This window comes from Desarmillaria tabescens (assembly GCF_030435595.1).
Source record: "Desarmillaria tabescens strain CCBAS 213 chromosome Unknown EV420scaffold_35, whole genome shotgun sequence".
NCBI classification, from domain to species: domain Eukaryota; kingdom Fungi; phylum Basidiomycota; class Agaricomycetes; order Agaricales; family Physalacriaceae; genus Desarmillaria; species Desarmillaria tabescens.
In genome coordinates this window covers 202,896-214,477 of record NW_026848334.1, presented here as the reverse complement: position 1 = coordinate 214,477, position 11,582 = coordinate 202,896, and the positions used below count along the sequence as shown (strand labels likewise).

Genomic DNA, 11,582 nt, shown 5'->3' with positions numbered 1-11,582 from the left:
GTTTTGGCAAAGACAGACTACCGACCCCAACCATGGACAGTGGACCTCTGCTTATCACCTCTGGACTGATACCTATTCCTCCTAGTCGAGTGATCACGTGCAACATGGTCCCGATTCACCGAAGCCATCTCAGAGTAAACGACCACGGAAAGACGTTCCGGTGTCTAAATCTTGGAACGAGAAGGAGACTCAAAGTCATAGACAGTAGGTGTCGTTCTCTCGGACAGCCCGAAGGTGCAGTGTATAGAGGCCCGCTAGTTTCCTAAACTCGGATGGCATTATCGTTCCACCCAACTCGATGTCAAGCCTCCTCAACTCTCTTCGTGTTCCCTTCATCATCCGAACAATGGATGTCATAGACATATCTGGAGTTTGGTGCAGAGACTCGGGAGGGATCCTGGATTTCACGCAGCCTTGATTCGCATGATAATGGTAAACGTCCTTCGAAGGCTAATCAGCATGTGCATAAATACCATGTGAGATCTGGGACGTGAGTGAGAAGTACGTAGCGCCAGAATAAGTTGTCGGGGCTGTATCTTCATTGTGAAGTCATTCGTTGCCTGAGCCCGACGTAAGTAGCCACGGATTACCTTTCCTCCCACGCTACATCTTTATTACTTCCTTCACCACTGTCCTCCCTGCACACCGTATTTAAGCACCCCAAAAAATACCGATACCTGTCTGAGCAGTGAGATTAAACCCTACCATTCCCCGAAAAACCACTCACACCTAAGTCGGCAGATGGAGCTACTCAGAACCAAGAAACTTCGTAAACTCCTCAATGCCGCAAGGTGAACTTGACAAGCCAACTCATTGTGAAGCGATGACGACGATTTCTAGGACCACCTTCACTCGACCTCTCAACATCCTTAGGGTTGTGTTTAGGCGTTCAGGTCTGTGCTTCATTCTGATCCTTTGTGTTGATATTCATGATATCTCAGAGCACACCGAGCACACCGACCTCTGTGAGTCGGTCTCTCCACTTACGCGATCTCCCTGATCCCTTCACAAGCCACGGATTCCAGTGCTGACTCTCCACTGCCATCCACGCCCGACACCTTGTCATGGGAGGCGCGCCGACTTCAACTTGGTGTTCGACTTACAGATGAAGTCCTCGATGAAGGGATGTTGGTGTCCGAGTCACTCACTCTCGATACCTAGGTGCGTCATTTGCCAACATTCACAGTTCCAACTAACCTCGTTCAGACTACGTCAGCCTCCTCACGCCAGAAACTGTGTGCACTTCAGATGAATGAGATCCTTCGTTGAACATGTAGTATGACAGAAATATGGTGATAGTCTTTGCTCCATTCCCCCAAAAATCTAAGAGTTTCACGCCCTTGCACGCTGCAAGTAGTTCTTGAATTTGAATAGAGAGAATTTGTTCGTCATTCTCAACCTGGTGTGGCTCTTTCCCATACTATTTGTGCTGACATACTTTCCTTTGACGGTATTAGTTTTGCTATGCCTGATGGTTGACGACGTCGAACGTGTCCTGGCTTGTTTTGAGAAAGGGAACCTCCCGGACAGTGCTTCCTTCGGTGTCTTTACTTGTGCCACCATGGTGTTACAAGTACATCTCTGTGCTTCGTGGCTTCAATCAGATAAACGACTTGGGTCTCGTCCATCCTCATACTCGTCCCACGAATATGATCTCCGAACTGAGGTGGAATCCATCATCAATGCAGAAGGATGCATGAAAGTTGCAATGGCTAAGATCACTTAACTTGATAGCTTCTTGAAGGAAGCGCAGAGAGTGTATGGCAGTGTTAGCACTTGTGAGTTGGTACTCTCCTCACTGCATCGCCTTCACCCTAATCACTGTGCATAGTTGGAATATGTCGTGTCGCTCGAAGTGACTTCGTTTTTTCGGATGAGTTCCTGCAGGCAATGAAATCTCCGTGGCTGCTTTGGCTACGAATACGGACGAGGTGAGTCGCACATGATGCGAGCACAACCATCATCTTCATCAGCATCCGCCCCACACCTCTCCCAATCCGAAGACCAATGAAACCGCGGAGTCATTTCTGACTAAACGTAAGCTCCAAGCGCCCATGCTAAAGCTACACAAACATATCAGTTAGCATAAAGACAATTATCATACGGGGAACAAATTACCTCTTCCAAGCAAACACAAGAAAACCCGCTTGCTGTAGACAATGCAATCGAAGCAATATGATGCACTCCATGATCATCGCGTGGCCTGCCGCCAGCTGGCCCATATCATTTATCTTTCTGCCGGCATCGCAATCTCGACACCATGCCGTGCCTTCCCGCTGGTCACTTGACATCAGCAAGTTCTGCCGGTGTTGTTCACCATCCATGGTGCCACGATAGGATGACACGTACAGTCATTGCTAGTCGAGCACCTGAAAACCACGAGAATGCCTTCCCGTAGGTACGTTCGTCGTGCTGGCATCCTATGCAGATGACATACAATGGATGTCATGCACCTGCAAACCCGTGGCGCACCGAGAATTGGTGCAGTATAGACGTATGCACTGCGCAGCAGCGAGGACTTAGCAGTAGGCTCATATGGCAGAAACAACTGCATAGTCTAGGGCCATCCCAATGCCGTCCCAATGCTAAGTTCATCACTCTACATCTTAAGATCCGGACAACCACAAATATCCAGATTCATATGAGACAGAACTGCGCTGCCGAGGGAGACAACTGCCAAGCATCGTCAGCTTTAGAACACTGCTACCCAAATATAACCTGACTTGCCTCAAGACATTCGATCCTTTGCACATCTGTACACATACGAACTACCAACGTGGGAATAAACACCCATCTTAAGATTACAACCCCATATCTTAACATATACTCGGCTTCAGCTCTCAAGTTCACGCCTACTTTTCAAGATCGAGATCACATATTCTCCTCTCTCTCTCACCCCAGTTCCCCGCTCATTCCTTGCTTTCCCTCACGCTACCAAACCGACCTAATGATCCTCCATACCCGACGCCCGCTATCCTTCCCTAGGCGCAATACTGCTGCTCAACACTGCTGCTCGAATCGACGCCAGAGCACATCGCCATTCACCTATCTTAAGACACCCACCCCACAACTGCCCATGCGAACCTCAGCCCTCTAACATCCTCTTAAACGACATTGGCCAAGACCCTACTTCAGTGCGGCACTGCCTTGTCTCTCATGTTCAGATTCGGGCTGGCCTGTGTCCCATCTTCAGATCAACAGCCGCACAGTCTAGGACCATCCCAACCCTCAGGACATCTGTCCACACCTTAAGATCCCAACCAAGTTGGCTCTCGGACAGCCTCTTAAACGAATTTCACCTAGACGCGACTCCAGCACGGCTGGTCTCTCTCTTATTTTCAGATCAGGCTCTCATACTGGTGTACGTCCTATCTGCAGATACGCCTTTGGCACACACGAAACAGCACACACACACTTCATCCCTCGTTCCCCTCAACCTTCTCGTCCACCATGAGACCTCGATAGCACTGGACCGCCCTAAACTGCAGATAGCCCCCCCCCCCTGATCTATCTGAAGATGTATGGTCACAGAGACATCTTTAGATCGCACTCAACCAACCTCCTCATCTTTAGATTCTGACTGGTGGGGTACATCTTCAGACCCATCCTTCTGATACTTCTAGCATTAACATTAGCCATAGTCTATTGTATCGCCACGGTCTCACCTGCATTCAATGTCTATATCGACCTCATCTACTGCTGTATAAGCTTAAGGTGTCCTGCAACTCAGCGCTAAGAAGAGCACCCATTTCTCTTTTCTTTCAGATGTCAGAACATGTAGACTGCCCTCAACCTACAGGTCATAAACAGTCAGCACATTCCACTGAGTGACCACCACACATACCTTGTACCAATATTCAAGCCGTACCTCATGTCTCTCTATTGAAACTGAAACACATCCATCTACACATCTGTGCGCCTGCCCTTGGGCTGTCTGTAGCTGTACCACTACAAGCAAGATCTTGAGATGTGCTATTCTGCTTGCACATCTTCAGATGCATGCTTGGAAGCTGCTGTCAGTAAACTAGATATGCGTGTAAGTATCACGGATCCTACACCTGCTGTGTTGTAAGTCAAGAATACTTGAGACAGCCTCGCAATGCGCAATGAGGTGTGATCTAGCACTTCCTGACTGCAGCCGGAGCAGACTTTCAAGCGACATCTTCAGATCCTCACCCCGTTCATCATGGCCGTCTGCAGATGTCGCCCCATTGGCGATGTCTTCAGATGGTGTCATCACAACTCACAGCTTTGGGCGTCTTCAGATAGGCGTCGTCTTCAAAGTCAGCATCTTCACATGCCAGGTCTCATCACCACAAACAAGCAGCAAAAGATATGTTAGATATGTGCGTATATACTGTACAAGAATTAATTCTACAATCAATGTTAGCCGTTGCTATGTCTGCTCGGAACAACCTCACTTACTTCTAATATGCTACCCGGTTCTACTACAAGGAACGTTCCTGAACACAACAGTTAGCAATAAAGCATGCTGGCCAGGGGTGAAGAACTTACAACCGTGAAGGACATGGCATTGAAGGAAGGAGCGTGACAGTGTTTCCAGATGCTCCGCCACCTTTTGGGCCTCCCGCCACAGTTTCAACAATTTCTTCCACTCCGTCTGATTTTCGCACTTGAAGTCTCTGTCCAGATATTTCTTGACCCGACGCTGGTACCAAGATTCAGCGTCTGCGCTCCAAAATCCTACGTCAAGACCACTTCCTCTCCAACTCGCATCTTTCAGAAACCACGAGACATGTTCTGTCAATCTGCCACAGTCGTCTCCCTTCTTGCCGGACTTGCCTGCACTTTCCTCTCTTTCGACCTTATACACCCCACAGATGATGTTGATCTGGTCCTCAGTGAGCATCTCATCCCATAACTCGTCGCCTTCTTCCGTCTTGTAAAATCCCCCCACTTCCGTCACCCGGGACGAAGGGCCTGAAGTGACGAAATCTTCCGACACCTCCATCGCCAGGCGCCAAGGTACACCGCCATGCTTCAGAGCGGCACGGAGGACTTCATTGCTCCGAAATAGCTGCTTGCGCCTTCCGACGTAGCTCATATAGTTATCTTTACCAAGCTGGAAGCCCTTGACTTGATAAGGAATGCGCTCGACCGCTCTCAGGGACGTTCTTGGGCCCCGATCCTCATGGCGAACGCGTAGGCAAGTTGAAAGTTTGATGCCCCAGGAACACAGATATTCAGCCACTTCATCCAAGGACAGGTGCTTCATTTGGCGGAGACACAAGAGGACCACACTCGCTCGACCGACAATCAGCTCATAGTCAGTCTCTTCTCCATCGGATATCCGGTACATGTCCTCCCTCTGATTGGTAATCTGCACCCTTGATACTGAGAACCTTTTGTTGTAGACTCTTGCCAGGTAATTCGTACACGACGGGTCAAAGTCAGACCAATCAGGAGGGAAACCATGCAGCAGCGCTCCCCTTGAGAGGAGGCCGTTCATTAGCACGCTGAGCACCCATTCGGATCTTGGGTTGTAGGGGTCCCTATCCGCATTTCGACACGCCAAAGATGACTTACATCTGGTGGCCTTCTGAGCCTCGACGGGCATGAGTTCGGTCTCGGATGATTGTGCTGCAGGAAGTTGAAGGCCATGGAACCAATACAGAACCTCTTCAAGGGTAGCTGTGGACATCTTCTCTGACTGAACATCTTCTGCCTCGTGAGCGATGAGGCGGCGACCTAGTTCTTGTGCAGGGTCTAGATTGCTTCCTTGAGACGATGCCACTGGCTCGTTGATCCCGTCATGGGCGTTGGATCCTCTTTGGAAGTCAAAATCGTCATCATCATCCTCATCGCTGTCATAATGCGCTGTGGGATCAAATTCTTCATTCAAGTCCCATTCGTTACGAAAGGAATCGTACCGACGCTGACTGTTACTGTATTGCATCCAGACGTCCACCACCTGCCTGCGAAAAAGAGGCCGTCGAACCAGATAGCCCTTATGTTCATCTAACAACCACTCAAACACTGCCACACCCTTGGCACCCGGTACTTTGAACTTGGCTGCATGTTCCTCCCTCTGGTATCACGTCTGCCTGTCCTGCTCACTCTCGCTCTTCTTCAACACCTCATTTTTCTCTTCTCTGCGGGCGAAAAAGTCCTGCCATCTCTCACCAAGGCGCTGTCCATGGTGCCTCTCTCCCTTGCCAACAGGCTCATATAAGATCTTCGGGCTTTCTACCAGCCTTGACTCCGTAGGAGCTATCGTTGACCAAGCTCCCTGCATGGGCACCGGGGCCATCATTTCATCTGTGCCCCAAGCTGCACCCGACGATTCCCAGGTCAAGACGTCAGGTCAAGGATCAGGCTGAGGAGGGCTTGGATCGAATATTGAGCCATCAGGGAGAGCTCGCAATCCCAGAGGAACTCTCTTGGTGGAACGCATCGCTGCTTGGCCTTCCACCGGGTGGCATAGAGCTTGCCAGAGCTCATCACCTGTCGGAACGTACTTCAACAACCCAACAGTTGCAGAGGCCCACGCCTGGATTGAACCCCATGCCAGCCACAGTGGGATACCGGCATTGATCATGTGCTCAAAAACATCCGTGAAGTCGCAATCCTCCACATCCACAAACAGACCGACGTGTTGCAGCCCTTGCACGTTGAAATTGTTCGAACCCGCCACCTGGAATCCTTCACCGTCTCATGCCACCCAGCTTTCCTTGAAAAGATCCGTAACATGGGCATCAAAGTGGCTTGATACCACCTCATCCCAAAAATCAGTTTGGTGGACTGCATTGTAGGCTACCTCAGCCAGAACTAACATGAATGCCTCCCTCGAGCACATGAGCATTGCCGTCAGCTTGAGATGGTCGACGTGACTTCGCCCATATCCATACCGAGACAGTTCGGGCCAGCTGAAGAGAGCTCTCCCCAGCCTCAGATCGGTGGTGGCCGACCGGGACACCTCTCTGAGTTGCAGAACGACGGTCTCCAGATCCTTCCAATCACGAAAGACATCTTGTCGAAGGTACCACCTATCTCCCTTCGACTCAATTGGAACACTGGCGTGGGTATAATTGAGGCATCTCAACAGACAGCAGCTACAGGCTGCATAGGTGTCGACGGGAACAAAAGCCTGGTATGGTATCGAGTTTATTGACCAGCACCGCTCCAGAAATGGCGTGGGATCTACGGGGAAGCGCATGGAGGTAGACTGTGACGGGTCCACGATGGCTCTGCTAGGTATCGGGGCTAACTCTCTTGTCGTGAGGAGAACAAAAACGCGATCATCTTTGGTCACCACAACTTGTCGCAGACGCGAAGGCCTGCTCCCACCATAAGTACTGCTACTTCAGGAACAAATGGACACTTACTGTGAGTTCACTCCCTCGGAACCACCGGCTTCGGAACTGTACTGAGCAGACATAGGACTACCACAGCCTGAGGCGATGTTAGAGTGATGGATAACCCTCTGCCTTGAAGGCACCCACCTGCAATACTTTGTCAAGTGCAAAAATTGGCACAGGCTCAACAGTTCCGAAGTCGACACTCCAGGTGATGCGAGCCCAAGCAATTACCAGCCAAGGTTTAACCCCGGTGTGATATGCTCAACGTTCCTCTACCAAAGTTTCACCTTGGTACCATGAAGGCGGTAAGAGTGAGTGGCGCTTGGCCCAAGCGCAAGCTTTACACTTCAAACTCCGCCCAGCCTCCGATCCAAACAAGTGCATCGCCAGCGATTTTGCTTCCGTTTGCACTCCCCGCCCTGATCATGCGCAACTGTTGTGAAACGACGGTGGCATTTTCGGGCGGTGATGGTGGGATGTAACCCGATGTGTTCCACATCGGCGCCATTCCACCAGAGTAGCCTTGGACTGTGGTACATCCGTTGTTAAATGGTGGGCTTACTTGCAGTCTCAGACTTCTCTGCCCCACCATTGCACCGGGCCAAACTCTCTCGAGGGTGCTACTACTCCAACGCCGCCTCTGGCCTGGCGACTTACTTCCTACACATGCTGTATTCTGCTCGTAGCCAAGGGCCATGATACTTCTGTTGTTAAACGTCGGCTTACTCATGGCCCAATGCTTTCCTGACTCACACCTTTCATCCTCGAGTGCGCTACCGTGCGAGCGCCTTTTCCCCTGTAGTTGCCCTCTTTCCAATGTCTACCATCAGTTGCCTCCTGGCATGAGCACCGGCTCTCCCTGGAGGACGTGCTCCAGTACCAGTAAAGGCGAATGCCCCCGTTCTTCCAATTTCGCCACCGTCTGCCGATTTCTCATTAAGATCATCTCATCCAGGTAGAAGTTATACCTGAATGAGGTGGATTTCAGCTCTGCATCTTTTTGCTCCCAGGGTGAACTCACCATAAGCGTGGCATTTCATGCACGATGGGATGGTAGCCACCAAACCATCCGTTCGCTTGCTCTGCGGCTGAGGCGTTGAATCGCCACTCCTTTCCCCCCTTCTTGCCTGGCTTCATCAGCTCGGGAAAACGGGAGGGGAGGCACCATCTGCAGCAGAATTCGTCTGTCTCTTTGTGGCTTTGGGCATGCCAAGTTTCCACGACCATTCCTGTTTTGTTAAAGTAAGTGTCCCTTTGAGTCCAGAGATGGTGCAGCAATGAACAATTGTTGTCGTAGAAGATGTAGCTGGGCAGGCAGTTGGGGTATCGTGATGTGGGAAAGGTGACTTTGAGAAAGTCCTGTGGTTAATTTGGTAAGTTGAACGCACCCATTCCAGAGACGAGGAGAACTAACTTTACTGGCTGTCAGTGATTCTGCGTGATAGAAGGTGCACCTGGAGACTATGACCCCACAGGGGCGTACGAACAACTGTTCGTTATGGGTCCATTTGCGGTTGAGTCGCCCAATGATCTTTCCCAGTAGGTTGTGGGCTTGGAATAGAGTACCTACGTTCAATTCAACGCCATCTGATGCAGTCGCATTGGTTGGCTCTTCTGTCGGGCGAGACTCTGTTGTACTGACAGCACCGCCCTCCTCCCCCTCCATCCGCGGTCGCCGTAGGTATTGGGTGAGCAACTCATGCATGCCTTTGTGAGTTCGGTGCTGCACTTCCAGTTCTCGCTCTTGATGAGCGACTGTGCAGCATGCCAAAGACTTGTTTGCCTTATCTGGCGGCAATGCACATCCCACCACGAAACATTTCTCTTTGCGATCAGAGTGAGCAGGACAGAACCTTTCCTTGGGTGTTTCGAGGTCTATGCGACAAATACCCTCTACTGAGCAACACGGATGGCCCATCGTCACGCCGTCCATGGTTCCTGCATCCACGACGTCTGAACGAGCGATAGCCATGAGCATTGAACTTTCATTCTGACTAGTCAACGACTCACATGTTTTCCCATCAGGGCCCTCAATGAGCTGCATGCAAAGTTTGCATTGATGCGCCCAGAACTCCTGACCCGTGCCGACCATTCATCTGTTCCTGTCCTCGAGTGCCTTGTTCATGTGACCTCGGTGCTCTCCGCTGTTGGGCAAAGTCAGGTGCTCGTGCCTATTGTACGCATCCAGCAGCAGCCCGTGTAGAAAAAAAGCGTCATAGACCAACTCTGCCGTGAGTTTGCTTTCCAAAACAAAGTTGTTGGGAACGTGGGTTGCAGGCGTCCGAAGTGATTCATTGTACCACTGCGCTATACCTGATGCAGAAGCACTGGTTGAAGGGGTTACCAAACATCCTTTCTTGGGGGTGACTACTTACTGGAGGGTCACCATAGCCTGCTGAAAGATTCCAATCAGGCTGACTTCGAAGTACGCTGTCGTCGATGCTCCTATGATATCCGGCATCTGCTCGACATACACTCGTTGAGCAGTTTTGTCGCTCGGCACACTGACACTGTAATTGGGCATATGTCGAGTATGGCATTCTGGGGATTCTGAGGTCAGCTCATGCAGGGTTTGAGGTTCTATTGGCTCACTACAGCAATAATAGCTCTAGACAAAGACTGGCAGAATGCCCCATGCAACTGTATAGAGCCTCACCTCAGTAACAGAATAGGACTTGTAGATTCTTCCCTGCTGCAACACTCAGGTGGGATATCAGGCAGTCTTGCAGCGCCTGAAACAGACAAAGTGAGGTTGTTGTGGGCTGTCAAGCGTAACACCACTAACCTACTTTGTAGTCCACCCCTGAAACAACAAAAGTAATCGTTGTCAGATGTCACCATGGTAGGTTGCACCAGGTAGACTGAGCCGCCGCATTCTCAACCAGCATTCTCGAATGAAGCGGTCAGGAAGGTTGAGGGCTGGCACCGAGGAATGCCACCTCGTTGGATTCAAGCATCTCTTTGGAGAGAGAGTAGGTGGCTGGGCTGATGCGACGAGCAAGGCGTAGAAAGAGCAGTGCCTGCATCCATGTTAAGCATTTTCCCAACTCTGAGTCTTCAGGCAGAAGCTTGGGAAGGTTGGCGAAAATCGATGAGGCTAAGGAGTCCGCATTCATCGGGTGGGGGAGAAAATAAAACCTTGGCTCTTACATAAGCCCTGCCTGTTGGGAGGGCTGATTCTGAATGAAATTGTTTGCATACTTAAGCGTGTATCTATGGGCTACCGACGATCGGTTAACTACTAGCATCATCTATGTCATCATCTACATCGTCCAATGAAAGTGGGTTGGCCTTCCTCTCTGAAGCAATATTAGGCAGCTTGCCATAAATCATTGCGAGCCGCTTAACTATGGTTGCAGCGCCGTGCCATCTCTGGCTCTTACGCCCTTTGCCTTTCCTGCCTTTCATGAACTGGGGGTCAACAAAGTTTATCTGACACAGTTTCTCCTCCGCAGTGTCAACGCCTTCCTTCTCAACATATCTGCCGATATCTCTTATGTTTGTTAACCAGTCATGGCTGCAGTTGATGAACTGTTCCCAATGGGCCATGGTCACTTCCACGTGGTAATATTCTAGTATGCATCAGCGTGAGACCTGGGAACAGCAAGGCGAACAACTGTACGCACTGTGGCTAACAACTCTTCTGGTCCCGAAGTGTCCAATGAGCCATTTCTCCAGCAGTGGCCGCACTTTCTCTCCCAACGTTAGTGCATCGCAGATAGGCATGCCGTTGCGAGTGGCACGATCCCATAAGTCCTGCAAATCATCATCGTCTTTAAAGCCGCTCCTGTCCAAAAACATGGTAACAATCGCTTCGCGTTCGTCAGAGGGCATTCGGGACTATTTAAACGATTGAGTGTGATGTAGGCTGGGCAAGTGGCACATGTGACCCACCTTCACAGGCCTCTTGCGCTTGACCAGACCTTCTGAGGTAGGAGGAACTTGTTCAGGTTGTTGCGCCTCATCATCGCTGACAAGCACTGGTGCTAGCATTGCTGGAGGTATCACAAGTACCTTGTCTTCCCCATGGCTATAGATACAGACCTTATGATTGACCAAGTCATAGGGAATTAGCCATAGCACATTGGCAATTTTCCTTGTGGTCAGTGAGCATTATCTCTTATTCAATTGCTAATACATGACTGACCTTGTAATGCTCCATTTTAGAGCTACCCTTTACTGCTTTGATGTTCTGAAATTGCAGGATGGTCTTCTCCATCATAATACTCAATCAGCAGTGGAAGTAAAAGGTATCCCTACCCA

General features: G+C 50.3%; 4 protein-coding genes across 4 annotated transcripts; all 4 read right to left on the bottom strand.

Annotated features, from left to right (window-relative positions):
• Positions 1–4,261: 4,261 nt before the first annotated feature.
• EV420DRAFT_1646423 (uncharacterized protein) lies at positions 4,262–5,917 on the bottom strand (the record flags this gene model as incomplete). Its single annotated transcript, XM_060477916.1, has 3 exons — positions 4,262–4,357; positions 4,426–4,448; positions 4,516–5,917. 3 exons carry the CDS (start codon positions 5,915–5,917, stop codon positions 4,262–4,264), a joined length of 1,521 nt encoding a protein of 506 aa, XP_060327373.1.
• Positions 5,918–6,325: 408 nt separating this feature from the next.
• EV420DRAFT_1646422 (uncharacterized protein) lies at positions 6,326–7,399 on the bottom strand (the record flags this gene model as incomplete). The annotated part of the gene is made up of 3 exons (XM_060477915.1): positions 6,326–6,655; positions 6,710–7,298; positions 7,347–7,399. The coding sequence occupies 3 exons, from the start codon at positions 7,397–7,399 to the stop codon at positions 6,326–6,328; spliced, it is 972 nt and encodes a 323-aa protein (XP_060327372.1).
• A 746-nt stretch (positions 7,400–8,145) lies between these two features.
• On the bottom strand, positions 8,146–9,363 carry EV420DRAFT_1646421 (uncharacterized protein; the record flags this gene model as incomplete). The annotated part of the gene is made up of 4 exons (XM_060477914.1): positions 8,146–8,287; positions 8,341–8,678; positions 8,734–9,272; positions 9,330–9,363. 4 exons carry the CDS (start codon positions 9,361–9,363, stop codon positions 8,146–8,148), a joined length of 1,053 nt encoding a protein of 350 aa, XP_060327371.1.
• A 48-nt stretch (positions 9,364–9,411) lies between these two features.
• On the bottom strand, positions 9,412–11,312 carry EV420DRAFT_1646420 (uncharacterized protein; the record flags this gene model as incomplete). The annotated part of the gene is made up of 7 exons (XM_060477913.1): positions 9,412–9,646; positions 9,695–9,910; positions 9,976–10,051; positions 10,105–10,122; positions 10,562–10,891; positions 10,946–11,159; positions 11,214–11,312. 7 exons carry the CDS (start codon positions 11,310–11,312, stop codon positions 9,412–9,414), a joined length of 1,188 nt encoding a protein of 395 aa, XP_060327370.1.
• Positions 11,313–11,582: the final 270 nt, after the last annotated feature.